Source organism: Macaca mulatta, chromosome 17 (assembly GCF_049350105.2).
Source record: "Macaca mulatta isolate MMU2019108-1 chromosome 17, T2T-MMU8v2.0, whole genome shotgun sequence".
NCBI lineage: Eukaryota > Metazoa > Chordata > Mammalia > Primates > Cercopithecidae > Macaca > Macaca mulatta.
Window position 1 is genome coordinate 9,250,142 of NC_133422.1, and position 25,910 is coordinate 9,276,051.

The 25,910-nt window shown below is 43.9% G+C and overlaps 1 protein-coding gene across 3 annotated transcripts in view; it reads left to right on the plus strand.

The window, feature by feature from the left end:
- Nucleotides 1–25,910, plus strand: part of MTUS2 (microtubule associated scaffold protein 2) — a 429,611-nt gene that overhangs the window by 276,842 nt on the left and 126,859 nt on the right. For all 3 annotated transcript variants that reach the window (XM_015120815.3, XM_028837647.2, XM_077974143.1), the window contains one exon: nucleotides 7,683–7,894. In XM_015120815.3, coding sequence (XP_014976301.3) covers nucleotides 7,683–7,894 — 212 coding nt within the window. The remainder of the gene's footprint in view (nucleotides 1–7,682; nucleotides 7,895–25,910) is intronic.

The following is a 25,910-nucleotide window of genomic DNA, read 5'->3' on the forward strand; positions in this document are numbered from 1 at the left end:
CACAGTTCTGTAGGTTAGACGTCCAGATGTGGCTTACCTTGAATTCTCTGCTCAAATGATCACAAGGCTGATATGAAGGTGTCAGCCAGGCTGAGTTCTTGACTAGAGGCTCTGGAGAATGTTTGCTTTTAAAGTCATTTAGGTTGTTGGTAGAATCTAGCTCATGTGCTTGTAGTACTAGAGTTTTTGTTTCCTTGCTGGCTATCAGTCAGGGACCACCTTCAGCTCATAGGGCCATCCACATGCCTTGCTATGTGCTCCCTTTTATCTTCAAAGCAGTAATGGTGTGTTGAATCCTTCTCAGACTTCAAATCTCTGACATGCAGCTCTATGACCAGCTGGAGATAACTCTGCTTTTAGTAGACTTGCTTGATTAGGCCAGGCTCACTCAAGATAATCTTCCTCTTAATGTGTAATATAATATAGTCTTGAGAGTGGTATCTCTTCATGTTCATGGTTGTTATGCAGTTGTTTTAGTCCACTTGGGCTGCTATAACAAATACCATAGATTGGGTGACTTAAACAACAGATTTTTTTTTCTCATGATTCTGGAGGCTGAGAAATCCAAGAGCAAGGTGCTGACTGATTTGTTTCTGGTGAGGGTCCTCTTCTTTGTTTGCAGATGAATACATTTTTGCCATAGCCTTACACGTGGGAGAGACAGATTATTGCTCTCATATTTCTTCTTATAAGAGCACTAATCCCATTCATGAGGGCCCCACTCTCAGGACCTAATCACCTCCGAAAGGCCCCACTTACAGATGTCATCACATTGGGAATTAGGGCTTCCATATATAAATCTTGAGAGCACACAGTCAGTCAGTTCATAGCAGCAGGGTATGTACATGAAGGGGCAGTCACTGAGGGCAAGTGTAGGGTCTTGCCACCACAGGTGGATTTCGAGTCCTAAAGAATGGCAACTTGGAAATGCTACATAACCACAGTGGAGAGGTCTGGGAGGGACAGTTTTTCTTTTTCCAGGATCTTCATTTCTTTTTGATGATGATGCTTCTTTATTCAGATTACTGAATATCAAAGAAAATCAACTGAAATGGTTAGTGCCTCCATCAGGCCTTTGGGCCTTCAAATGACATCTGGCCTAGGAGAAGCTTTCTGGGTGTCTCATTTAAGGAGAGTTCCTCTCCCCTCCTGGACTGTAAATTGAATCATGGCAGGAACTATCTTTTCTGTCATCTCTCCCTTCCCCAAAACAAAACAAGCCAGAATAACAAACATCCCCTGACCCTCATATTTCTGACACATTTTTCTCCCCATCTGGACACCCAGTTTTGAGAAAAAATTGTTTATGTTCCCCATCCCGGTCCCCATGCTTACAAATGACTCTACCTGCTACCATCTAGACACCCCACTATTCTACTACAAAGGCCACTACTGATTTCTTGGTTAGTAAGGTGTTTTGTTTTGTTTTGTTCTGTTTTTGAGACAGGGTCTCACTCTGTCACCCAGGCTGGAGTGCAGTGCGTGATGTCAGCTCACTTCAGCCTTGACCTCCCAGGCTCGAGCGATCATCCCCCCACAGCCTTCCAAGCAGCTGGGACTATAGGTGTGCACCACCATACCTGGCTAATTTTGGTTTTGTTTTGTTTTGTTTTTGTAGAGATGAGGTCTTTCTATGTTGCCCAGGCTGGTCTCAAACACCTGAGCTCAAGCCATTGTCCTGCCTTGGCCTCTCAAAGTGCTGGGATTACAGGCATGAGCCACCATGCCTAGCCCCCATAGTATTCTTAAGTTTTTTTCTGGAGTGAAGTTATGTCACTCGGAAGGAGTCTGATCATTCTGGGTTTTGCTTTTCAGCCTTATTAGGCAGGTACTGATCAGCAGTTCTTCCCAGCCAGTTTTTCTACACTGCTGAGCAAAAGCTGTGTGAATGCTTTACCTGATGCCCATGAAGTATGGGGTGCTCCAAACTGGCTGCTGGGAACAGGGACTATTTGTGGCCTTTGGTGGACTCTTAAGTATTGTCCCACTAATCCTTGGCAGAGTTCTGTCCCCAACCTGAGATCCTCTCTCCACAGGCAGGCATGCACTGATCAGAACCTGGATGAAACTTCGAGGTCACTCCTCAGATCTTCAGAATTCTCTCGGTGGAGCTCAGTCCTCTCTGGTACTCTACCTTGTAGGCTCTAACTCCTGACCTCCCTGAGCCCCCAGATCCACGTTCTCAACTCAGAGAAACCTCCGGGCTCTACCTGAGTCCCCCGATTCCCTGCACCAGAGTTTGAAAAGTCATGTGGGTGATGAGCTTCAGCAATTGTAGGTTCACCTCGTTTGTTTTCTGACTCTCAGGGATCACTGTGCTTCATTGCCTAAAGTTTAATGTCTTGAAAACTATTGTCTTGTATATTTGGGGCTTTTTTTTTTTTTTTTTTTTTGCTGATTTCAAATGAGAGGGTAAGTCTGATCCCACTTACTTCATCTTGGCCAGAAGTAGCTATATTTGAATATAAAAATTTGGCAATTGTCGTAACACCATTAAGCCACTATTTTTTACCTTTGGAGAAAGAAGGGATTCAGATTTACCTAGATAAATAGCACCCGTACTTCTTGTAAATAACAATAAGTTTCCTAAAGTTGAAAATACTGTATGCCACGTTTTATCTTGTCTAGAGAGTGGGTTATATGAACAAAGTGTTTATTGTTGGATCTGGAAACCCTGATTGTAGCTTCCTGTTTTTTCGGTTCTTCTGTACATCAAAACACGAAAGAATCTGCTCCTACCTTGGGAGTACCTTGCTCCTACAGGGCGTAGTTCTGGGATGGCCCGGTGCTACCCAAATTTGTAATTCCTGCCCCCATCTGTACTTAGGACCAGCTGGAAGGAAATCCCCACCCACACGCCATCTGCTCAGCCTCTCCCCACCACCAGCTCACCCCAGCCAAGCCATTGCCAGTACTAAGTAGGAAAATAGTGGGCCACTGGGCAGCGTTTTCTGAAATAAATTTAGATTGGTTTAATAAAAATAAAGCCTGTCCAAGTCCACAAAGAAATCAGTGCATGGACTCCCTAGGGTGTCCTGCTGTCTGTTATGATGCTGACCAAACCCATGAAGTGCTTTGTCTTCAAGTGGGAAGCTATCAAAGTTCTGTCCTGTAATTATTTGCCTTCTTGTCTATGGTGTGAAGGTCATGGGCCATCTCTGATGTTATAAATATGCAGGTTCCCATGCGGCACTGTTTGTTATTGTATCAGTTAAGCTTTCCAGCTTTAAAATTAAACCAATCTTTTTCATCCATTACAATCCTCTGGATAGGGACTGGATGACTGCCGATGAATTTTTAATATTTTCTTTCCATTTTCAAAGGCCGTGTCCTCTCCCGTGCTCAGCGTTTGCACGCAATGCCTAGCCTTTGCACGCAAACTGTTCGCATCCACCTTTGTGCTGTAGAAGGTCACCAGCTTCTCCCTGGAGGCCTCACAGTTACCAGCTGCCACTGAGATCAGCATGGATTCTATCTTCTCCTGACCAGAGTTATGTAGCCAATAGGATGGCTGCAAAAAAATCATGATTGGGGTAACATTTAGATGGCAGGAGGGTGTTCTAGATTTAGAGTATGCGCCCAAACCAGGGAGATCTGTTAGAGATGTTGTAGAGTGGTTCAGCAATGTGCTTAATTGGTAAGAGCCCTGGGCAAGGCAGTCAGAAGACCAAGAGCCAGGCCTGGCCAGGTCCCTACAGGACAACGGATTGCCTGAGGGCAAGAACTGGGCTTTACTTCTTTTCATTTCCCGCTGTGCCTTGCACAGTCTCATTCACAGAGTCAGTGCTGAAGAGAAGGTGTCAGGTGGTTTTGCGGCCGAAAACCACATGACAAGAAGCATGCATGTGAAGTCAGCTTTGTGTGTAGGTCAGGACAAAACACTAATCTAGGTATTTCTGCTCGTATATTTCACACAGAAAAGGAAGTACATTGGAGATAAGGCTCATTAACAGTTGGGTAGTGTACTAGGGCCAGTGAGTAAAAAATTGGCAATGCTACTCTCTTTTCCCTGCATTTAAAGATTCTAAATCCATTGGTAAGCCCTGTGTTGAAGGCCCCTATTCACTAATATCCATTTCCTAGTTCAGCTGGGTGGAAATCAGATAGACATTGTAGGAGACCAGAGTCTCACTTCTTTGGAAAGCATCTAAGTAGGTTCTGGCTGCCTGCACAGTGAGGTCAGTGGCATGCCTGCCTGCTTTTCTGCTTTGGACCTGAGACCACCCCAGAAGCAATAGAAGTACTGCAAGGAGCAGGGAAGGAGGCGATAACAAAACACTCCTACATCTGAAAGTGTTGTGGGGGAACGTGACATGCCCCTCCTTTAAAGCCTGCGCGGTGGCACTAGTGAGAAATATGATGGGGAAGAGGTCAGGAGTGGGTCACCACCACACCAACACCACTTCTCATCCCAGGCCCACCATGTGCCTTGGGAGCTGCCTGTGACCACCACCCTGCAGAAGTTGGCCCTCTAATTATCCCACAAACCTGGTGCTTCCTAAGCAGATGTGCATTCTAGCTTCACTATGTGCGGGCTCTTGAGAGAAAAATGAGAAGCAAACACCTGTTCTGAGACAGCTGAAGCTGGCTGTGTCAGTGATCTTCGTTCATCATAAGCTGTCCATCCCCAAGGTGGCAGTGAGCCTGAGCTGCGATCTTTATGCACCACCCTGGGGACCGTCTGACATGTGGGTGGACAGGAAAGGAGGTGACAGTACGTCAGGGAATCAGCTATAGAAGTAGTAACAAAGATCGACAGCACGAGGAAGAATACTGTTTTTAGCAAAGACAAAAGACTGCCAGTGACAGTACGCCAGTGACAGTACAATGATTATTAGTCCTAGGCAAAGTCACGCTGGATATGTTTAGAGAATGGCAGGACCCTTTTCACCTTAAAGCAATAGAGAACTCTACAATCAACTTTGTTTCTCAGCTTTTCCTTCCTAAAGTCTTAGCTGCCGGAGCCTTGATCTGTGCTCTGACAGTGATTGAGTGCCACCGGTCCTGAACCAGGATTAGTTTCACAAGGTAGTTTGGTGTCACAGAGCCGCCAAACTTTCGCTTGGTGTGTTGATCCCAAAAGTTGACGTTGTCAGGGGAGCCTCTATCTTAGCTCAGAACACGGGTTGTTTGCTGGCCCCAGAAGAAGAGGTGAGCTTTTTGCACTGTTGTTCAGTAGAACACTGGAATTTTGAATAGGTGAGTAAAAGCAATATAATAATGACACCAATATCAAAGTAAGTGCCAAGAGTAGAATTTCACTGAATCCTTTTATATTGTGCATTTACCATTGAGTATAATTTCTAACATCATGATGATGATATTATTAAAGGTGGTCGTTCTTAGGAGCTATCCTACCCAGAAATAAATCTAACATCCAAAAATACATGACAGTGTGAGCGCCTGCTAACGTCCACAAGCTCAGAGGTGACTCTCTGTACCATGGGTTACAATTAGTTCTAATTCACTGAGCTGGAAATTGTTTTATTATTTTCTTTAGATTTCTAAAAGAAGTGCCTTCTATTGTAACAGTGTCAGGCACCTGGTACCTCAACAAATTAATTAAAGCACTGAAGTGTTTTGTAAAATCACCAGCCACAGCAATAAAATGGAAAACAGCAATTGTGGGGAAAAAAAAAAATCTATCTTTGGTCTTAAGCTGTGTCTTAGAGTTTAATGCAGGCAATAAAATCTCTCACCTTTTCTTAATGATGTTTAGTTGGTAGTCATATTTGTTTTGTTTTCAGCATTGAGAATGTTGAGATAAAGGACATATTCAGGTTGATTTGCCTACAACAAACAAGTGAGTTTTCTGGAATATTATGTACTCTGCTATCGTAAAGACAGTCTCTGTGAAGCAGTGATTTCACATTCTGCTATTCTGTTAAGTCAGAATAATTTAAGATGTGCCGTATGTGAGGTTACATGGCAATCTCTGATGACTTTTTAAGAGGAGAAGGAATTAATTTTAAAATTAGCATGGTTACCCTTTTTTTTTTTTTTTTTTTTGAGATGGAGTCTCGCTCTGTTGCCCAGGCTGGAGTGCAGTGGCCGGATCTCAGCTTACGGCAAGCTCCGCCTCCTGGGTTTACGCCATTCTCTTGCCTCAGCCTCCCGAGTAGCTGGGACTACAGGCGCCCGCCACCATGCCCGGCTAGTTTTTTTGTATTTTTTAGGAGAGACGGGGTTTCACCATGTTAGCCAGGATGGTCTCGATTTCCTGACCTCGTGATCCGCCCGTCTCGGCCTCCCAAAGTGCTGGGATTCACAGGCTTGAGCCACCGCACCCAGCTAGCATGGTTACCCTTAAATTAACCATTAGAAGCATTTAGATCAATTAACCACTTTCCCCTTAAAAGATGAGGCCACTTGCACATTCACAAACCCGTTACTCTACGTTGTCTCAGTACACCAGGTGCTAAAGGGGCTACATTTTCTGATTTGTTTTATATGTTGCTCCCTGGTATCTTGGAGAGGAAAAAAGAGGAGGAAGAAAACATTTGAAATATGAGTGAATTTATGATGGTGCTGGTCAGTGTCTGTGTCGTGTCCTCTAGGAGTGTGATCTACTAGAGCGAAGGAAAGAACGCACCTTTGAGATGTAAGCCCATTGTCAATGGCAGGGGTTCTCTGACTGCCTGCGCGTCCTGGGTCTATCTGCGCCTCCCACAGAGGGACCAGAGGAAGGCGCCTGCCCACACACGGGTCTTGGGCCATGGTGGAGTGCTTTCCTCTGTGCTATTTTGGGGGACCTTGCCTTTTCTTTTTTTGAGCTTCAACCTAAAAATCACCACTCCTTTACCCCCAGAACCCTGTCCTCAACCCCAGGCAGAGCTCCTTGCCCCTTCATCTGTGGCCCTACGGCCCCTCACACTCACCTGGCCGGAGCCAAGTCACAGAAGGCTTTGCAGGCCATGATAAGGTGTATGGACTTTCTTTTTACTGCGAGAGAAAGTGAACAGAGGGGTCCACACGGGTCATGACCTGCCTCACGTGTGCAGAGGTCATTCTGGCTGTGGCGTAGTGAAGGAAGAGAGGAAGCAGGGCTTCCTATCAGAGAGCGAGAGGGGATGATGGCTCAGACTGCACCTTTAGCCACGGAGGTGGCGTCAAGTCACATTGGAGGGATGTATTGCAGGAAACCTCACAGGACATTGGTCCTGTAGGAATTTAAAGTCGGGAGTTGCTAGAGCAGAGGTGGCCAGGGCTGTGACTTGGACTTGACATTGAAGAAAAGGGTAGTAGCCTCTAAGGCGAAGAAAGGGGCATCGAGGTGTTGTTCTCTGATGCCCAGTTAAAAGGTTGCTAGATGATTATAGGTCTGACTTCTATCTGGATTGACTGATTGATTTCCCATTAGACATTTTCAAAGAGCAATCTCCTTTAAGAAAAAAAAAAAAATGCTTCTCTATCCAAGCAAGCCTAGAAGTGTCGGAAGCTGGAAGGAATTTGGCAATTTTGTCTATTGTCCTTTTTCCAAGCAGGAAACCTTGCACTTAGAACCACATTAATGGAACAATAATTTTAGTCCCTGTTTTTTCTTTTCAGTCCTTAAAGATGACAAACCGTGGGCAGTTTCTTCTCTACCACTTGAAGAACTCCTTGTGTAATAAGAAGCCGTTGTCACCTGTGTGCTGCGTGTTTTTTCACAGGTGACTGGAGTTTGGTTTTGTTTCTCACAGGATACCCAAAGCAGAGGACTGCGGCAGCTCGAAATGGGTTTCCGCCCAAGCCGGACCCGCAGGCCCGTGAGGCTGAGCGGCAGCTGGTGCAGCGGCTGAAGGAGCGGTGTGAGCGGCAGACCAGACAGCTAGGCATCGTGCAAGGGGAGCTGAGGAGGGCCATCTGCAGCTTTGATGCTCTTGCCGTGGCCACGCAGCATTTCTTTAGAAAGGTGAGGCCCCATTTCGTGAAGGTCCAAGGGCATTTTGGTTAGGGGAGAAGGTGGTGATGGTGACAGTTCTTTGTGTGTGTTGCTGTTTTGGGTTTGAGTTTGGATCAGAGTGGAGTTTGGATTTTCAGGAGTTCGGGCAGAATCTCCTGAGGCATCCCATCATCTTTGGGGAGCCACATTTATCCTTAGGTGTGAAAGAAATATGTCTGGGAAGAATCATTAATCATCTTCATTCCGAAAGAGGAAATTATGTAAAAAATGAAAGGAAAGGATATACAGGGACATTTTTGCCAGTGAGATCTTTGCAGCAAATGGAGCATATGGTTGTTTGCATTTTCAAGGCGAGAGGTCACTTTCCAACATTTCTGCTCACATCACATCAAAGGGAGACAGGGCCACAGTCCCGTCCACCTCGGCTGTTGGTGGGCAATGGAACGTGCATGGCCTGGGACTCAGGGCCATGGCCCCAGTTCCCAGAGCGGCATGGGGAGAGGTTTGGATTCTCCCTGTACCCTCGATTTTTCTGAAAATGTAGGGAGTTTGGTTTCTCCTCTGCAAATGTCTGGATCTGTGTGTGTACACTGAATCTATTATTAACCATGGAGCAGTTAAACTTCCCAGCCTTTCCCCGGGGGACAGAGGTGGGAGCCTAGTGTCCCACTGCATTTGTGCTCCACCTTGAAGTCACCAAGGTGTCCTTGGGGGAGAAAAAGCATAAACATTATAAATGCACATTTTTGAGATTCTTGTATGGACCTCCTGGTATCTATACATGGGGGGGATGTAAAAGTGCTGTATAAATGCTCTCCAAATAAGAGTGAATTAATGAAATATCCGGCCAATTTCAAAAGAAAAGCAGAAGAATGTGAAGTGACTCCATGTCCCCTGGCAGCTTCCTTTTTGGCCTTTTATGGCATCCTTCACCTTCCACTCTACTCCAGTATAGAAGCCTGAGCTGCTGTTTCTTTGTTGTTGTTATTTTTGTTTGTTTAAAGCTTTCAACAGAAAGAGCCATTTTTCAATCTGTTGTGGTAATAAATGACAAGATGAATAGGCAACCCTGAAATTTCCATTTACCAATAGTTTCAGCTTCCTCCCCAACCAGAATTTTAACCCCAGCAGAATATGGCCAATGTGAATTTCATACCTTCCTTTCTGGTCTAGTCATGATGCGTGACATGATCTGATAAGCGTGCATTATGTAACCCTATAAGAAAGTTACAAACACATCTTCAAGGAGCCCAGGGGCCTGACTGGGCATGGTCAAGATGAGCATTTTTGCAGTTAGGGAAGGTGCTTCGTCGAATTTCCCACTGACTGTCAGGTTGTGCCTAAAGAGGAAAACAGGGCTGTTCCTTGAAGTTCAGTGATCCTGTTGATATAGTTTATATCGCCGTGCTGCCTGCTGTGGGACTCCACCTTTCAGACGTCATCCAAAGAGTCAGGATGGACAAAGCAATAGATATTGATACACATATTGATAATATGTTCCATGTTCTAGAAGTTGGAGCTTTTAGGCCCCACTTTTGGGATCATGGCAGGGGAGAGAGTAACTGTGCCAAAATTAGGGGTCCCTGTAGTTGAGCATTTCCATGTTCCAGGGAAGTCCCTTGTTGGCCTGCAGACCATGGGTTTTACTTCTGTGCGGCACGCACGTGGCTCTCAAACCAGAGACCAACAGCGGCTGGCAGGTGATTTGCGGGCATCTCCACTGGACCTCCCTGCTACTACAGCTGCACTTGGCATGACATTTCAGCAAGACGGATGGTGGACATGAATTTCATTTTCTTTTCAGTAAATCACAACCAGTAACTCCAAATGAGCTTCAAAAATGACCGTGGCATTTCACCTCCCACACAATGTATTTTTTTTCTCTGTCTTTCTGATCTCTACGCTCTCTCTCTCTCACCAGATAAATGCCAGAAGAAAAAACGGAAGATAAAATTTTTTTTTTTTAAAGTTAAAGTCCTAATTGAACATAATCAGCATCTTTTATGCAGGCCGTCATGCTTGCCATGTAGTTTAAGGTGATGGATTTGAGAATTTGCTAGTAATACCGAATTAGACCAGGAGGTGTGACATGGGGCGGAGAATCTGGGAAAATAGAGGCAAAGCAGCCTTGGAACCTTCAACAATGGAGCCCTCTGAAGTTACCAGGTCAGGAGAACCCAAGGTATCCCATGTCACACTTGTGGGAAACCCATGCACTATTATTGTGAGTGAGATATGGTCTGAGTCGAGCACATCAGCTTTGAGGAAGCGTGACCTGTATAGCCTGAAAACGCACGATCTCTTTGCTCTACTGGTTAGAAGGCCCTGCCAGAATTCCGTCCTGTAAGGAATGCACGTGTATCTTTTGTACACTGTAGCATATTCATCTGCAGAGCATGCTCTGGTGGAGAGAGGACACGGTGCTAACCCAGAGTCAGTTCCATCTCTGCCCTGATCCAGTGGGGAGACCTTGAGCAAGTTCCTGCCCCTCAGTGCACTTCGTCATCGTCACCGTAGGAATAACATCCCTGTCCTTGCTCTCTTCCCCCCGGCTGACTCATTAACTTTGAATCTCAGTTTTCTCCACTTAAAATAGAATTCATAATAGCTCTTCATGAAGTCATTGTGAGAATGTAGTGAATTAATGTGCAAAGATGCTTTATAGAGATAGGTTTCACTATGTTTCCTAGGCTGGTCTCAAACTCTTAGTCTCAAGGGATCTTCCTGCCTCAGCCTCCTAAAGCCCTGGGATTATAGGCATGAGCCACCATGCCCAGCTGGCAAAGGCACTTTTTAAACAAATATTCAATCAAACATTCTTTTCTGAGTACAAAGATATCTGTCAAGATCTACCTCAACAATTTTACTCTCAAGTGGGAGAAGGTGAAAACACAGTCAAAGCCCCTGAAGAGCTTGGTCTGGAATGTACTTTAAAAATAATTTAAAAAAATAATTTTTAGTGGCCAGGCTCCACCAGCCTGGCCAACATGGTGAAACCCCGTCTCTACCAAAAATAAAAAAAATTTTAAAAATTAGCCGAGTGTGGTGGCACATGCCTTTGATCCCAACTACTTGGGAGGCCGAGGCAGGAGTATTGCTGGAACCCTGGAGACGGAGGTTGAGGTTAGCCAAGATTGCGCCACTGCCCTCCAGCCTTGGTGACAGAGGGAGACTCCATCTCAAAATACATTTTTTTAAAATAAAAATGAAAATAATTTTCTAATATAGCTCTTCAGTTACTGCTATATATTTTTACATGAATGTGCTGATGCCATTAATTTAAATATATGTTGGAAGTAAGCCTCACCACTAGAGAAAAAGAATTAGAAGCCCAGATAAGAATCTCCCTTCTCTACCCCATGCTTTATAGCTCCTGGCAGAGTAGCTGTGAAAGCTGTCAGCTCTAACACAGCCTGAGCCCAGCGTCCGGGGATTCTAAGATGCCACACTTAGGTGCCAACAGCAGCCTCACACTTGCGCTGGTTGCAGGCAGCTGTGCCCCTGCAGCAAGGCATGTTCCTCACCAAAGGCCAAACAGATCTGCTAAATCCGTGCTCCCAGACCCCCAAGTGGTGTCGTAATGAGTGTGACTCCCAGGGACTCGCGCTTCTCAGGGTCAGGTTGAATGGTGTGATGGTGCTCTTGCTGTGTGGTTCCCTGGAATGCTACTCTTTAGCATCCCCTGGTGGCTCATCCATGAAACAATCCACGGGATGGTCCTCACCCTGCAGCATGGAGTTTTATATACATTACCTTTGAGGGTACATGGATTTTCATGTTACTTTTAATCAGATTTATTATACTTACTCAGTATTTTTCATATCCATTCTTGTCTTCTTTTGTTAACTTTATGCATGTGATTGTAGATTACGGTTTTGAATTTTTTTACATGTTATTAAATAGTTTAGGCATAAAAGACCTGAAAATGAATGTCAAGCATTTTTGGACTCTCTAAGGTTACCAAAAAATTAATAGTGCACCAACCTCCTTCTTCTCAAAGTGTGTATATATTTTATGGCTTTTATTATTTGACCTTTTATCACAAAAACAATTTCATATAGAATAGTGGAAAGCATAAACCCAAATACCCCATAATTCATATTTAATATTTCTTAACATTCTGCCATATTTGCTTTCTCTATGTCTTGTTGTTGTTAGTTAGGGGTGTGTCTATTTTTTATGTATTTTGTGTATTTGAACTTCAGCCTTTCACCTTCAGTTCACATATATTAGTAGACAATCTTTAGCAACTCTGCCTCTACCCTACAGGGTGGGTAGGTAGGGAGGATTCAAAAAAGAAAGAGGTAGAACTTTAACAATAGAGCTCCTATTTATTGACCATCTACTATGTCCTGGGCGCTTAACAGACATTATTTTAACCCTCACAACAACCATAGCTGTTGTAGATATCATCCTCATGTGATACCTGGGGAAACTGAGGCTCGGGGAGTTTGCGTAGTCCTCTGACGACAATATAATTAGAAAGTGATGGAGCCAAGATACAAATACCAGGCCAGGCCACACCCAACACCCGTGTTTTTCCACTATATTATGATGCTATTTCTCCCTCTCCTCACAATCATTAGGGTGCTTTTGATGTATTAAGGGGGAAAATGCACAACTGCAAAACAGGTGAAATAATAAACTAAAAGTTAAACACACAGAAAATGACGTAATGGTTTAAGCTGTTGCCATAAAAAAATGCTATGTGCTCAAGTGGAAGCCTCGTCATTGATAATGGGAAGGAGTCTTGGAAGAGCAGGATGGAGAGAGAAGCAGAATGTGGGGTGAGCAAAGAGGAAGGAAAGGGTATTGGGACGAGAACACCCAACGCCTGCTGTCTGCAGAGTGCCCCCACTCCCTGCATATCTTTAAGCCCTTGGTAAATTAGTTAATGGCTTCTGAATAGAGATCTAGTCACTGGGGAACTGTTTTTAAAAGTGCAGTGATTGCTCTAGTATGGATTGCAGACTCCTCGTAGTGAAGCTGGCCCCAGCTCACCTTGAGTGCTCCATAACACCTGGTTGGTTCGTGCGTCAGGGCAGGGTGTATGAAAAGGGGAAGAGAGAAGAGACAGCAGAAGAACCCCTTTGGAAAATAAAGGCTTGCTAGCTTTATCTGTTTAATGCATTCAGATTTTAAATTCAGGGATTCATCAGAATGAATGTTGCTCTTGAGCACCTAAAGCAGTAGAGAAGCTGTTACGTCCACCAGCCAAAGGACTTCACATTTCAGAGATTTTCCCACTGAGTGGAGCTCTCAGAGCAGTAATTATACCTGATCAGAATTGAAAACAGTAAGCTCTTTGTTGCTTTCTAAATCCAAAACATGGTCATTTAAACATAGTGTTTTGTGCCTCTCCCACTTATAAATGATGCTCTGCGATTATCTTCTCTTCCCTTAATTTTATCATGAATAACCAAAGGCTTAAAGAAAATGTGAGCACTTAGGGTGGCATTTCTGACAGTTATTCAGTGTATATAACACAGTAGAGAGTGCTAGTGAAGTGGTAAATTCAAGGTAAATGAATGGTTCCTATGGTTGCTGTTCTGAAAGAATATTATGTGTCACAAAAATAAGTACCCCCACAGTGCTTTGCTAAAAGAACCATGAGTGTCTGTATGGTTTCACTTGTAGGACTTTAGCTAAAGGAATTTTTAGCAGAACCCCCAAACATCAAAATATTCCTGATATCAAGGGATAGAATCTCCCAGCTATGCCAAGCAGCTCTTCGAAGTAATAAGAACCCTTGGCCTGTGGTGTCAGTCGTGCAAAACATCATGGTCAGTGGAAAATGAAACTCAAAATAGCAAAGTCTTCTCAACATTCATGGAAGATCATTGGTACTGAAGCCTGATAAAACCCAACTCTATTGATGATAATATAAATTTCACAATAAGGTGCAATAAGATGAGAATAGATACCTGACCAAGGTGAAAACTAATTGTCCCATTCAGCTCATCTCACTTATGCTTTGTCATCAATGTGCTTTTTTGTTTGGGTTTTGTTGTTGTTGTTGTTGGTAATTAAATGACATTCTTTTGAAGGCAGATAGGTGCCATGGGAGAAGAAAGGTGAATTTCAGCCTCTCCTTTGCAGAAGAGGCCTGAGGCTTTCCCCAAACCCTGGTGGGCAGTTGGTTAAACCTGGTCTGTAGTAAAAGTGTGTGCCTTTAAGATATTCTGGGATACAGAATTCAGCATAGCCATCCTGCAGGCCAGAGAGGCTACAGAGCAGATGGGGCATGGAGTGTCACCTGGCCATCCCACCCAACCTTTCTAGACCCATGGCCTCTGGCAGATACCAAAGTCTTCACTTAAATGTCACTGGCAACTTATTTGAAAATAAATGCTGTAAACTCCCCTCCAACTAAACACAAGTCAAAGGAAAAACAATATTCAAAAATAATGACTCCCTAATGAGAGGAAATATGGTTTTCTCAGCCCCAGAACCTCTTTCCCGTGAGAGATGAGTTTATTAACTTTCCTAGACCTCAGTGTTTCTATAAAATGGAGTTACTAAGGGTCCAGTTTCAAGAACAAGACTAGAATGAAGGGGCTGTCAGGCCCAGGCTCTGTGATTTAATTCAGTGCCTCTGACTCTGGGGGGGGTTCTATTAGTCTGTTTTCATACTACTGATAAAGACATACTTGAGACTGGGCAATTTACAAAAGAAGGAGGTTTAGTGAACTCACAGTTCCGTGTGGCTGGGGAGGCCTCACAATCATGGCAGAAGGTGAAAGACACGTCTCCCATGGTGGCAGACAAGAGAAGAGAACTTGTGCAGGGAAACTCCCCTTTATAAAACCATCAGATCTTGTGAGACTTATTCACTGTCACAAGAGTGGCATGGGAAAGACCAGCCCCCATGGTTCAGTTACTTCCCACCAGGTCCCTCCCATAACACGTGGGAATTGTGGGAGCTACAATCGAAGATGAGATTTGGGTGGGCACACAGCCAAACCATATCAAGCATTATTTAAATACCACAAAATCATTGCCTGCTGCTCAGTTGGCAGAGCATGACACTTAAGCACCAGAAAGTGCTCTGCCCTTCCTCAGGGGGTAGGATGTGCCTATCGATCCCTGTGGCTTGCTCTAAGCATACCTGGTATGGGACCATCACAGTTTTGAAAATATAAGTTAGATTAGTCTCTTTGGGAAAAATCATTTAAATAACAAACGTCTGTGGAGCATCTGAATCATGAATCTGTTTCTAGCATATTATTCCCTGGAGACACCACCAAGTGCAGAGAGATGGGGAGAGAGAGAGCCCTCTAGTAGTTGCCTGTTGAGGCTGGGCCTTCTCTTTGGTTCCTTTGGCATTTGGTTTCTAGCAGGAGTCGAGAGACCTGGTGGCTTTTGGAGTACCTGTTATGTGGGACTAAAACTGGTACCTCATCGCCTGTAGCAGGTTATGACGTGAGCCTCCCTCCCTGGGTCTGCATCCCTCCGCCTCCTCCTCAATAGACACACACCCTGAATCATCTCCAATTCCAAACATAGGGAATGGTCCATCCTAGTCATTCTGTCTACGGTCCATCCACTTGGTAAATGGATGACTTGAAAACCACATCTCAGCCCCTGAGTTCCAATTCTAGGGAAGAGATGCTCACTGAAATCATGGGAGGGCAGAGTGGACTGTGAAGCCTGTCAAGCAGCCAGGGTGCCCGGGGCAGGGGCGCCTTGAGAGAGGAGTGTGGCTTGTGAAGTGGGCCAAGGAACACATAGGATCTCAGCAGGCAAAGGTGGGGGAATCGGGCCTTCCGGGGCAGCAGGAAGAACTTGGGCAGAGAGCGGTGCAGCGTGGGGAGAGGGCAGGACCACTCTGTGGAAGATTAAGGGTCTAATTTGCCTAAAGCTTTGGGTGCAGGACTGATGATGGTGGGGAATGAGGCTGAGGAGTTCAGGGCCTGGAATTGCAAATAAAAGAGAGGAGGCACTCACAGAGGCAGGCAGGAGGCCCTGAGTTTTGGACAACAGCTGCAGCACTGTGTTTTAGGCTGTGTTTTAGGAAGATTAACTCTGTGCCAGGTTTGAGATGGATGGCAGCAAGAAAACCCCAGGTAGGGAAAGCACGTAGGAGCCTCTGTCAGTGGAGTAAAAATCCAGGCAAGACGTGAGAAGGGTCGGGAGGACCTGGAGTCCCAGTGGAAAGGAGAGGGCAGATACAGAGCCTGAGGATCAGGCTGTGAACCTGACAACTAAGAGGGTTCAAGATACCCAGAAGATAAAGGATGAACCCACTTCACCCCAGCCCCAGCAACACCCACACAGAAATCACAGACTGCTGAGAACTTAGGAATTATGTGCATATACAGCTCCGAAATGTTTAAAGGGGTCATGGGTTCCCTTGAAGAAATCTGCTCTGAAACTGTACATTTTATGCATCAGTGAGCCCTCAAGTCCTCAAGTCCAGGGAAAAATAAAGCAATGCCAAGGAACCTGTAGTTTTTCTTTTTTTTTCCTCCCAGATTCTACGTCTAACCCATGTATCACCTGTCCCACCTCCTGGGAGTACCCTGTGTCCCACCCATCCTCTCCAGGAATTGCAAGGTGGCTCTGAATTGCTGCTTCTCTTGCATTAATTGAGTTAATGCTTACAGTTAGATAGAATAAGTTCTAATGTTTGATAGCATAGTAGGGTGACTGCAGTTAACAACAATATATTGTTACATCTCAAAATAGCCAGAAGAGAAGATTTGAAATGTTTGCAACACAAAGAAATGATAAATGTTTGAGGTGATGAATATCCTAAATTCCCTGATTTGATCATTAAACATTCAATACATTTATCAAAATATCAAATACACCCCATAAATAGGTACACATATGCATCCATAAAAAATAATTCAAAAAAATTAACGCACTTTATGCTTCCTACCATCCTGCATCCCTCCAGAGCTGGTACAGCCCACTGTGTTGATTTCCGGGACTCTTTCTGTTTGGTAATGCTCAGATCTCCATGAGGGAATTAAGCAGAGGTGTAGATGTCAGAGAAAAGGGAGGCTCTAGAGAAGCAAGCTCGGGGTGGTTTACGCACAGTGATATGAAAGGGATGAGATTCACAGGAGGGCATATGCAGAGGAGGGAAGCTGACCTGGGACAGCATCTTGGGAAATGCCTGTGCGTCCTTCATGGGGCCAGGCGAGGAACAGTAGGCCTGGCAAGGAGAGAGAGGAGCTGCTGGGAGGGGTCGCAGGAAAGGGGAGAATCCCATCTCGCAGAAGCCAAATGGAGGGGCGTCTCTGACAGGTGACAGTGATTTACAATACCAGGTACCAGGCGGCGGGAGAAAAGGTTACAGAATGAGGAAGTACCCTGGAGTTGGGCAGTTTGGGAAGAGTATCTGTAAAGAGGTAAGGACACCCAGCTTTTCCTGGTTCCTCTATTATCAAATGGTTTATTTAGTTTATTTAGTTCTGCCTCGTTTCAGCCCACAGAGAAGCCAATTCTTCTATCCTGTGAGGAGTGGCAATGGCACCATCTACAGGACATTGTCTAGAAATGAAAATCTCTGCCCAGAGAAAAGAACTCATGCCAAGTATTACCTTAAATTCCAGAGAGTTTTACCAAAAGCAAATGCTGCTCTCCTCCCTTTTGCTTCCTAAAGTGTGAGCTACAGTCCTGCCTATGCCACAAACCTGATTGAAACTAGTTTTGAAATTGAAAACACACAGCTCAGCTCCTTTCATTTTTCATTTTATTCCTGACAATCAAATTACTAAAACAGCAAGAATAAGATTTATGTGGTACACTGCAAACAGTTTGCCTATGAGATAATTCATAAAAGCAATTACATATGGCACAAACCTAACAATGAAAGTGATCTATACCTGTGATCCAGTCCCTGGAGAGAGTAAAATCTCATCAGTTCTGCCCTCCCAGGAAAAGAAAGAAAAACATTTAACATCCCAAAATACTGAAACTCTATTACATGACAGTATTCTCTTGAGAACAAAGATTTATCCTAAGTATTGTGCTGACAAAATAGATATGAGGTGATATTATTTCTCAAATTCTTCTTCAATAATATTTCCCCAATTTTTGTTTCAGGTTGAAACTCAGGGTCAGAATTCTGTATTTATTTTAAAAGCATGAAGGAGGAAGAAAAAGAAAGGAAAAAAGAAACAAGTATAATAAATAGAAAATAATTATAAAGATGGTCAATAGTAATTCAGAGATATCCATAATCACATTCAATGTGAATGGTCTAAACAGCCCCAGTTAAAAGACAGATCTGGCTAGGCATAGTGGCTCATGCCTATAATCCCAGCACTTTGGAACGCCGATGTGGGTGAATTGCTTGAGCCCAGGAGTTTGAGACCAGCCTGGGCAACATGGCAAAAGCTTAACTCTGAAAGGGAGAAAGAAAATGTTTTTTTTTTAAAAAATGTGATATAGTTTGAATATGTCCCCCAAAAGTTCATGTATTGGAATCTTAATCGTCATTGTAACAGTATTAGGAGGTAGTGCCTTTAAGAGGTGATTAGGCTGGGTATGGTGGTGTGCACCTGTAGTCACAGCTACTCAGGAGGCTGAGGCAGGAAGATCACTTGAGCCCAAGAGTTCAAGGCTATAGTGCTTTGTGATTGCACCCGTGAATAGCTTCTGCACTCCAGCCTGGGCAACATAGCTGGAGACCCTGTCTCTTGAAAAAAAGAAAGAGGTGATTAGGCTACACCCTCATTAAGGGATTAATGGCGTTATCCTGGAGTGGACTCTAGATAAAGGATATATTTGGCTCCTATCTTGTCCCTCTGTGTCATGCACTCACTTATGCCTTCCATCCTCCCTTCTGCCATGGAATGAGCTACACCAGATGTCAGTGCCATGCTCTTGGACTTCCCAGCCTCCAGACTGTGAATGAAATAAACTTATTTCCTTTATGGATTACCCAGTCTGTAGTATTCTGTTATAGAATCAGAAAATGGACTAAGATAACACCCAATTATATGTTGTCCACCAAAAAAAAAAAAAACCCAATTTGAATATATAGCTCAAATTAGAAGTACAGGAATGGAGAAACATACACCATGCTAACACTAATCAAAGGAAAATTGGAATAGCCCCACTAATTTCAGACAAGGCACACTATAGAACAAGATTCCCACAGATAAAGGGGGACACATAATGATAAAGGAGTCTGTTCTTAAAGAAAACGTAAGAAACATGAAGGTAACTATTGATATTTCAGGCTGATTCTATTGGGTTCCAGTGACTTGTGTGCTCAGGTGATGTCCAATTATTGCAGTTCTGAGAGTCCTGTTGCTTCAGCCTCAAAAATCAGCTGAAACGCTTCCAGGATTTAGAAGAAAAAATAATTGTAAACACCTGATGTATTCTGAGCACTATATGTTACTTATTTTTTGATGCATATTATTTCATTTAATATCTTCACATTAACTCTTTTTTTTTTTCTGAGATGGAGTCTCACTCTGTTGCCCAGGCTGGAGTGCAGTGGTGTGATCTTAGCTCACTGCAACCTCTGTCTCCTGGGTTCAAGTGATTCTCCTGCCTCAGCCTCCTGAGTAGCTGGGATTACAGGCACCCACCACCATGCCTGACTAATTTTTATACTTTTAGTAGAGATGGGGTTTCACCATGTTGGCTAGGCTGGTCTCAAACTCCTGACCTCAGGTGATCTGCCCACCTCAGCCTCCCAAAGTGCTGGGATTACAGGCGTGAGCCACCGTGCCCAGCCTCTTCACATTAACCTTTTGATGTAGGTATTTTGATGCCCATGTTATAGATAACTCAGGTTGCCTTGATCAAATAATATTTTGTTTATTATTTTATTCATTAAATGTTTCTCAAAAACCTGGCCGTTCTCCAAATAATAGAATTGATATGACATAGGACTTCCCTTTAAGAAAATTCCAGTCAAATATCCTACCTAATTGTTTCAAAACACCTCATTTGATCTTGTCAGCACTGCCAAAAGATAGGCAGGAGAACTCTTAGTGTTCCTGTTTTCCAGGTAAAGAAACAGAGGAAGAGAAGTGGTTCCTTGCCAGAGGTCTCATGATCAATAAGCCATAGAATCAAGACTTTGTGCAGATAAGTGCTGGAGGCTAGTGTTCAGCATGGTGATTATAGTTAATAATTCTGTGTTGTATACATGATATTTGCTAAGAGAGTAGATCTTAAGTGTCCTCAGCACCCCCCCACACACACAAGCACAAAAGGTAACTGTGAGGTGATGGATGTGTTAATTAGCTTGATCGTGGTAATCATTTCACAATTTATATGCATATCAAAATAGCACATTGTACACCTTAAATTTATAGAAATTTTATTCATCAATTGTACCTCAGTAAAGCTGGCAGGCGAAAGACTTCACAAGGATCTCCTGCCTCCAAATCTAGTGTGCACCTTCCACTCTTCTGGCTTTGATATTCCATTGACAAAGATGGGAAATTGATTGATCACATCTAGCAGCACCAACAGACCAAAACATCAATGCAAAATAGCATCTTGACCTCATGCTGAGATGCCTCACTTCTGACAATGAAGAACAGCATTCAGTGTCTGCAATGATAAGCCAAGCTCCATCGGACAGTTTGACACCATGAGTGAGGGAGCACTAGTACCTTGCTGGTTTCTTGCTGCCCTAAATTACCAGATCTTGGTAACAATTATTATATGTTAAGATTAACTCTAAGGTTGGCCCGGAGCTCAACACTCTACCCTGCACCTGGGGACAAACACCCACCCACAGAAGACCACCCACCATGCCCAGATAAAGCCATAAAGGAGATTCAGGTGTTATAGCAGGTGGCTGTTAAGTGAGAGCCACAAGCTGCTATGTTTCCCTCAGAAGTGAAGGCCAATGCTCGTTTTCATACCTAAGATAACCAGAATTATTTTTCTTGCTTGTATGGACCGGCTTGTTTACTTCTTCAGATCCATATGTATATTATCAGCAATAGCAGCTCCTCAGAATGACTGTAACTTTTATGAAGACCCAACACACAAACCAAGCAAGGGATCCAAAAGATCTCAGTTGAGTTCCAGTTCCAGGTAAGATGGAAGAGGCACACTCTACCCTGCTTCTCCCACTAAATGCAGCTATAAACAACTGGACCGAATGCATCTCTGAATAACAGAAAGAAAATAATTTTTAAAGAACAGAGCCTCAGGAACCTAACCGACAATTTACAAAGGGTCTAATATTTTTGTAACAGGAGTTCCAGAGAGAAGAAAGCCATTACTTTTGCAGTTTAGTGGCAAAAACCACAATTACTTACTTTTAATGGCAAAAACCACAATTACTTACTTTTAATGGCAAAAACCACAATTACTTACTTTTAATGGCAAAAACCACAATTACTTACTTTTAATGGCAAAAACCACAATTACTTTTAATGGCAAAAACCACAATTACTTACTTTTAATGGCAAAAACAGCAATTACTTTTGCACCAACCTACTATATCTATACACCTTGAAATACCACTCGGCTATAAAAAAGAATAAAATAATGTCTTTTGCAGCAACTTGGACAGAGCTGGAGGCCATTATTCTAAGGGTAGTTACTCAGGAATGGAAACCAAATACCGTATGTTCTCACTTGTAAGTACAGCTAAGCTATGGGTATGGCAAAGGCAGGCAGAGTGGTATAATGGACGTTGGAGACTCAGAAATGAAGAGTGCGGGAAAGGCATGAGGGATAAACTACCACGTATTGGGTACAGTGTACACTACTCAGGTGATGGGTGCACCTATTCGATAGTATTGGGCCACAGAGTCTAGCCACTTAACACAGACATGTATTTAATGATGGATATATATTATTTGTATTTTTGGCTGTTTCCTTGGCTGCTTCTAGTCTTGTTAAACGACATACAAGTCATGGCAAATGGAAAACACAAGTTTAAATGACATGAAAATTGAGTATGTTTTATATATATATATACTTTTTTTTTTCTCATGCAGATCTTTAGGCAGTGTAATGCCTACCAGCCATCTTAGTAAAAAATATATTTTAAAATAGATGTGAAGACTAAAGGAAAAGGAAAAATGTGAGGTCTATTTTAAGTTCATAGTCATCTCAAATATGGGGGGTAGTGGGGTGACCCAGTGAGCTCTTCTGGAGACCCTGCAGCAAGAGAGAATGGTCACTGTGCCTAGCGAAGGCAGGGACGTGTTTCTAAGGCAAGGATGACTAAGTGACTCGTTTCAAGTGTTGTTTCACATGGGAAAATGTCTTCTGATTTGAGTAAACAGTGTGTCTGTGTAGGGAAGATTTCTCATCCTGGGGCTTTCAGTTTTGCATTCCTGCCACACCAGGTCTGCCACCTTCCCTCCCTTTTGGGGGACAGAACCAGCCCCTAGCATGTTAGATCCCATCAGAAAGTGCACGCAGAAGCTGGGCGAGAACGAATCTCTCTCTGCCAAGGGCATGGACTGTGCCACGGGAGGGGCAGGCTGTTCAAATCTGCTGGAAAAGGAGATGCGGCACCTGGAGACGCAGCATCTTCCAGTTCCATCTGCTTATTACTGTCCTGGATAACCATCCACAGGCCACTTACATAGAGGAAACATTTGTCTTCAGCGTCTAACTGTCCACTTTTTCTCAGTAATAGGAAAACTTACTCATGCAAAACATACAAAGTAGTTCAGGGACAGCCACTTTGGGACCATTTAAAATAAGTTGACCTATATTGTATATAATTAAACCTGAAGTGGGGTTGCATTTTGAAAAATACTTTTAAGCTAATGAATGCTTTTTCAGTGCACCCAGCAAAATCCCCAAAGGGAGAGAAAAACATCTGTAGGTATTTATAAAATACTCTTTCTGTGACTATGTCTAGAGAAAGGTAGACAATAAATGGAAATATTACAGCCAAAAGAATAGTCTTCTATGGGAAGAAACTTTTCCGTAGTGCAACAAAGTAATGATGAGTTCCATTTACTTATCCAAGCCCAGGGGAAATCCTGTCTCCCTTAGATTTCTGATAGCATCTGAACTTTCTGTTAGAATCATAATTATTTATGACCCTTCCTCAATTAAAAATACCAGCTTTTTGTAGTCCAAGGTCTGACATGTTACATTCTGTTCCAAAGAAAATCTCCTCGGAAGCGGGACTTGACCTGGTGCACGCATTCATGATTTGGATGCTGTTTCAGCATATAGAGAGGAAACCCAAACAGGCCGTGAGAGGAGCTCAGGCCAAACTGGATTCTGAATTCCCATGTCCATTAGCAAAGTCTGGGTCTCTCAAGAGCTAAAGGATTAAGATAAAGGCCTCTGCTACTCGTGATTACCAGGGACCGTGATCCATGTGGTTTGTTCCTCTTATCTACAGTTCTGACAATAGCTTGGGAACACGAGACCTGTCTGCACAGCTGCTGACATCTCCCCAGGGTACACACTGCCGACATCCAATGCTTCAACGAGAAATAGGCTTGCCTGCCAGCCTGGATATCATTCAAACATGGCAGCCCCCAGCCTGGGACTCCAGCCAACAATGCCCCTAGCCTGTCTTAGTTTAAACTGCTTGCCTTTAACAGTTATTCCTAGCTGAAAACAGACCACAGCTCCTATTCAAGCTATGCTGGTGGCCTAAAAACACCTAGCTATGCTTTGAAAAGGACAATTGTGAGGACTGCTATATCAGTTGGTAATGCTAGTGTAGGGATGCAATTTTAATCCCAACCCTGTTCACATTTGTCCATTCATTACATTTGTCTTGAGGGTCCACGGTGGACCAGCCACTCTGCTGGGCTCCAGAGTTCAGCAGGGAGCAGGACCAACACGGGTTTCCAGGCGCCAGTTGTTGGTACAAGATAAAGTCTCAGAAGCATCATAAGGCTGGCTGAAAATGTGCCAACATTTGTGAGAAATACTAGGCCATGCTACCAAAATACTAGCGCAACACGTGTTCTTTTATGGTCCAACCAGAAGATCATGTCTGATTTCATTGTCCCTGTGGTCCCTAGGGTAGCTCTGTGGCCTGTCCCTGCTCTCTGCAGAGCGATGCTCAGAGCAGCCCTGGGTGCTGGGTGTTTCACACCTGCAGATTCCCAAGCTCTCCTTGTGACCAAATGCCCAGGCACAGAGGAGGCCAAAAAGTAGAGATGTCAGGGCCGCAAGAAAAGGTCCATGGAAGGAAGCCATCAGAATGCTCCATAAACCTTTTCTTAGGTGTCTTCCTCTACCCTTCAGAAAGGGCAGAAATGGGGACAGGGAATTCCTTTAGCTTCCCCGCCCCATCCCATCCTTCCTTGGCAGTTGCCTCGTATTCCCCAGCACTGAAATCTCTAATGCAGGTTTGCCTCTTGCTGCTGCTGCTGAGCCCTTCCTGGTCGTTGTCTGTCCTTTTTCCCCAGCTTAGGGACGAATGGATGTCTGGGTAGAGCTGCTGCATTCTGAGCCAATCAGGGATAGAACCACCTGCACCCAGAACGTCATCTCTTCCAAGCACGAGCCAAAGTGAGACATTTTCTTGTTTGCCAAAAAGGAAGGACTCCTACCCACTGGAAGAAAGATATGACTCATTTCTCTGATCAAACCTTTCCTAGTGCTGTCCCACATGGGATGCAGTGAACTGTCTCTCTGTCTCAAACAGGGAATCCCATTTCAGTCCATACAGCACATTTTATAATGAAGCCTATAGTAGCACAGGGGCCCTCAGCTTCTTGGACGCTCAGTAAATGTGGGAAAGATAAAGGAATTACCTACACAGAATGCTCTGAATAAATGAATGAAGAAATTTAATGTTGAATAATGCATGGAGAGAATGCATTACTCAATCCATGCAAAATGTCAAGGTATAAGACCTTCATCAGGAAAAGTCTTTCCTTTTGTTAGAGAAAAAAAAGTTATCCTGACACTTGTTAAAACTAAGGAAGACTTTATTCAGAACTATTGTGATCAGCGTCAAAACTTTTGCAATAGGAGAGAGAGATGAGACTCAACTCTGAATACTACAAAGGTAGCCAGTGACTTATAGCCCAGGGGCAGGGTGAAGGGTAAGGGGATGGAACATTTCTAAGAGGAGACATCAAGGGTAAGGGATTTGCGCTAATCTGACTTGACAGGTTTCTTGCTGAAGGCAGGACAGGGTGATCAGAGATCTAGGTGAGCGTTGAGGACTTTGATCAGCAATGGAGAGTGATCAGATAACAAGGGCAGGGGGGATTCTCGCTAAAATGACTTAGCCAGATTTTTGCTCCAGCGGGACTGGACAGGTGGAAGATGTGCCTCAAGGAGGAGGCCTGGTTGAAAAGAGGCTCAGAGGAGTCTAACCAAAGTTTAGTCAAGGAAAGAGTCTTTGTCACTTTTTATTTGTCAACAGATTTTTTAATGAGTTAATTTTCTTCTGTATTTATTCATTTACATTACGTACATTGTTGTAGAGCAGTGAGTCCAACTGCCCAGTTACTCCCCGTAAGAGCAACTCCAAAAAGCGTACATTCTAAACAGCAGATATCTTAGAGATGGAAATGCATTATGGCTCCCCCTGCTGGGTTTGCAAAAGTCAGAACTGAGTTGGGAGCAGACTACAGATCCTCATAGGGCCTGCTCTTCCCACTCACAGAGGGGAGGGGTTAAAAGGCAATTCCTCCAGCCTTGCTGTTTGTGTCTGGGTAGATTTACCACTAAGGGTTTAAAAGTATAAGGGCCCAGAATCTCAGAGTTTTCATTTGTTCACTCCACAAATATTTACTGAGTGCTTACTATGTGCTAGGCAGGATGCTAGGCACTGGGGATTGAGTTGGGGGACTGGGTAGCAGCCCCTGCCCTGACCGAGTTTACATATAACTTGAAAGATACGCGTACATTCAGAACTTCACAGACATGTGTCATAAGTGGCTCAGGGGAGAGCCCCACTGCACAGTGACTGCACATGGAAGGCAGAGCTGACCTTGCAGAGGAGATGAAGGAAACAGTTCTAGAGTGACCATTGAGCCGAGAGCCGAACAATCCATTGGGCAGATGCAGAGGTAAAATGATGCAGATTGCAAGTGGAGGGAGCTTTAGCACCACGCTCTGTGGTGGGAGAAGTCCTCTAAGAGCC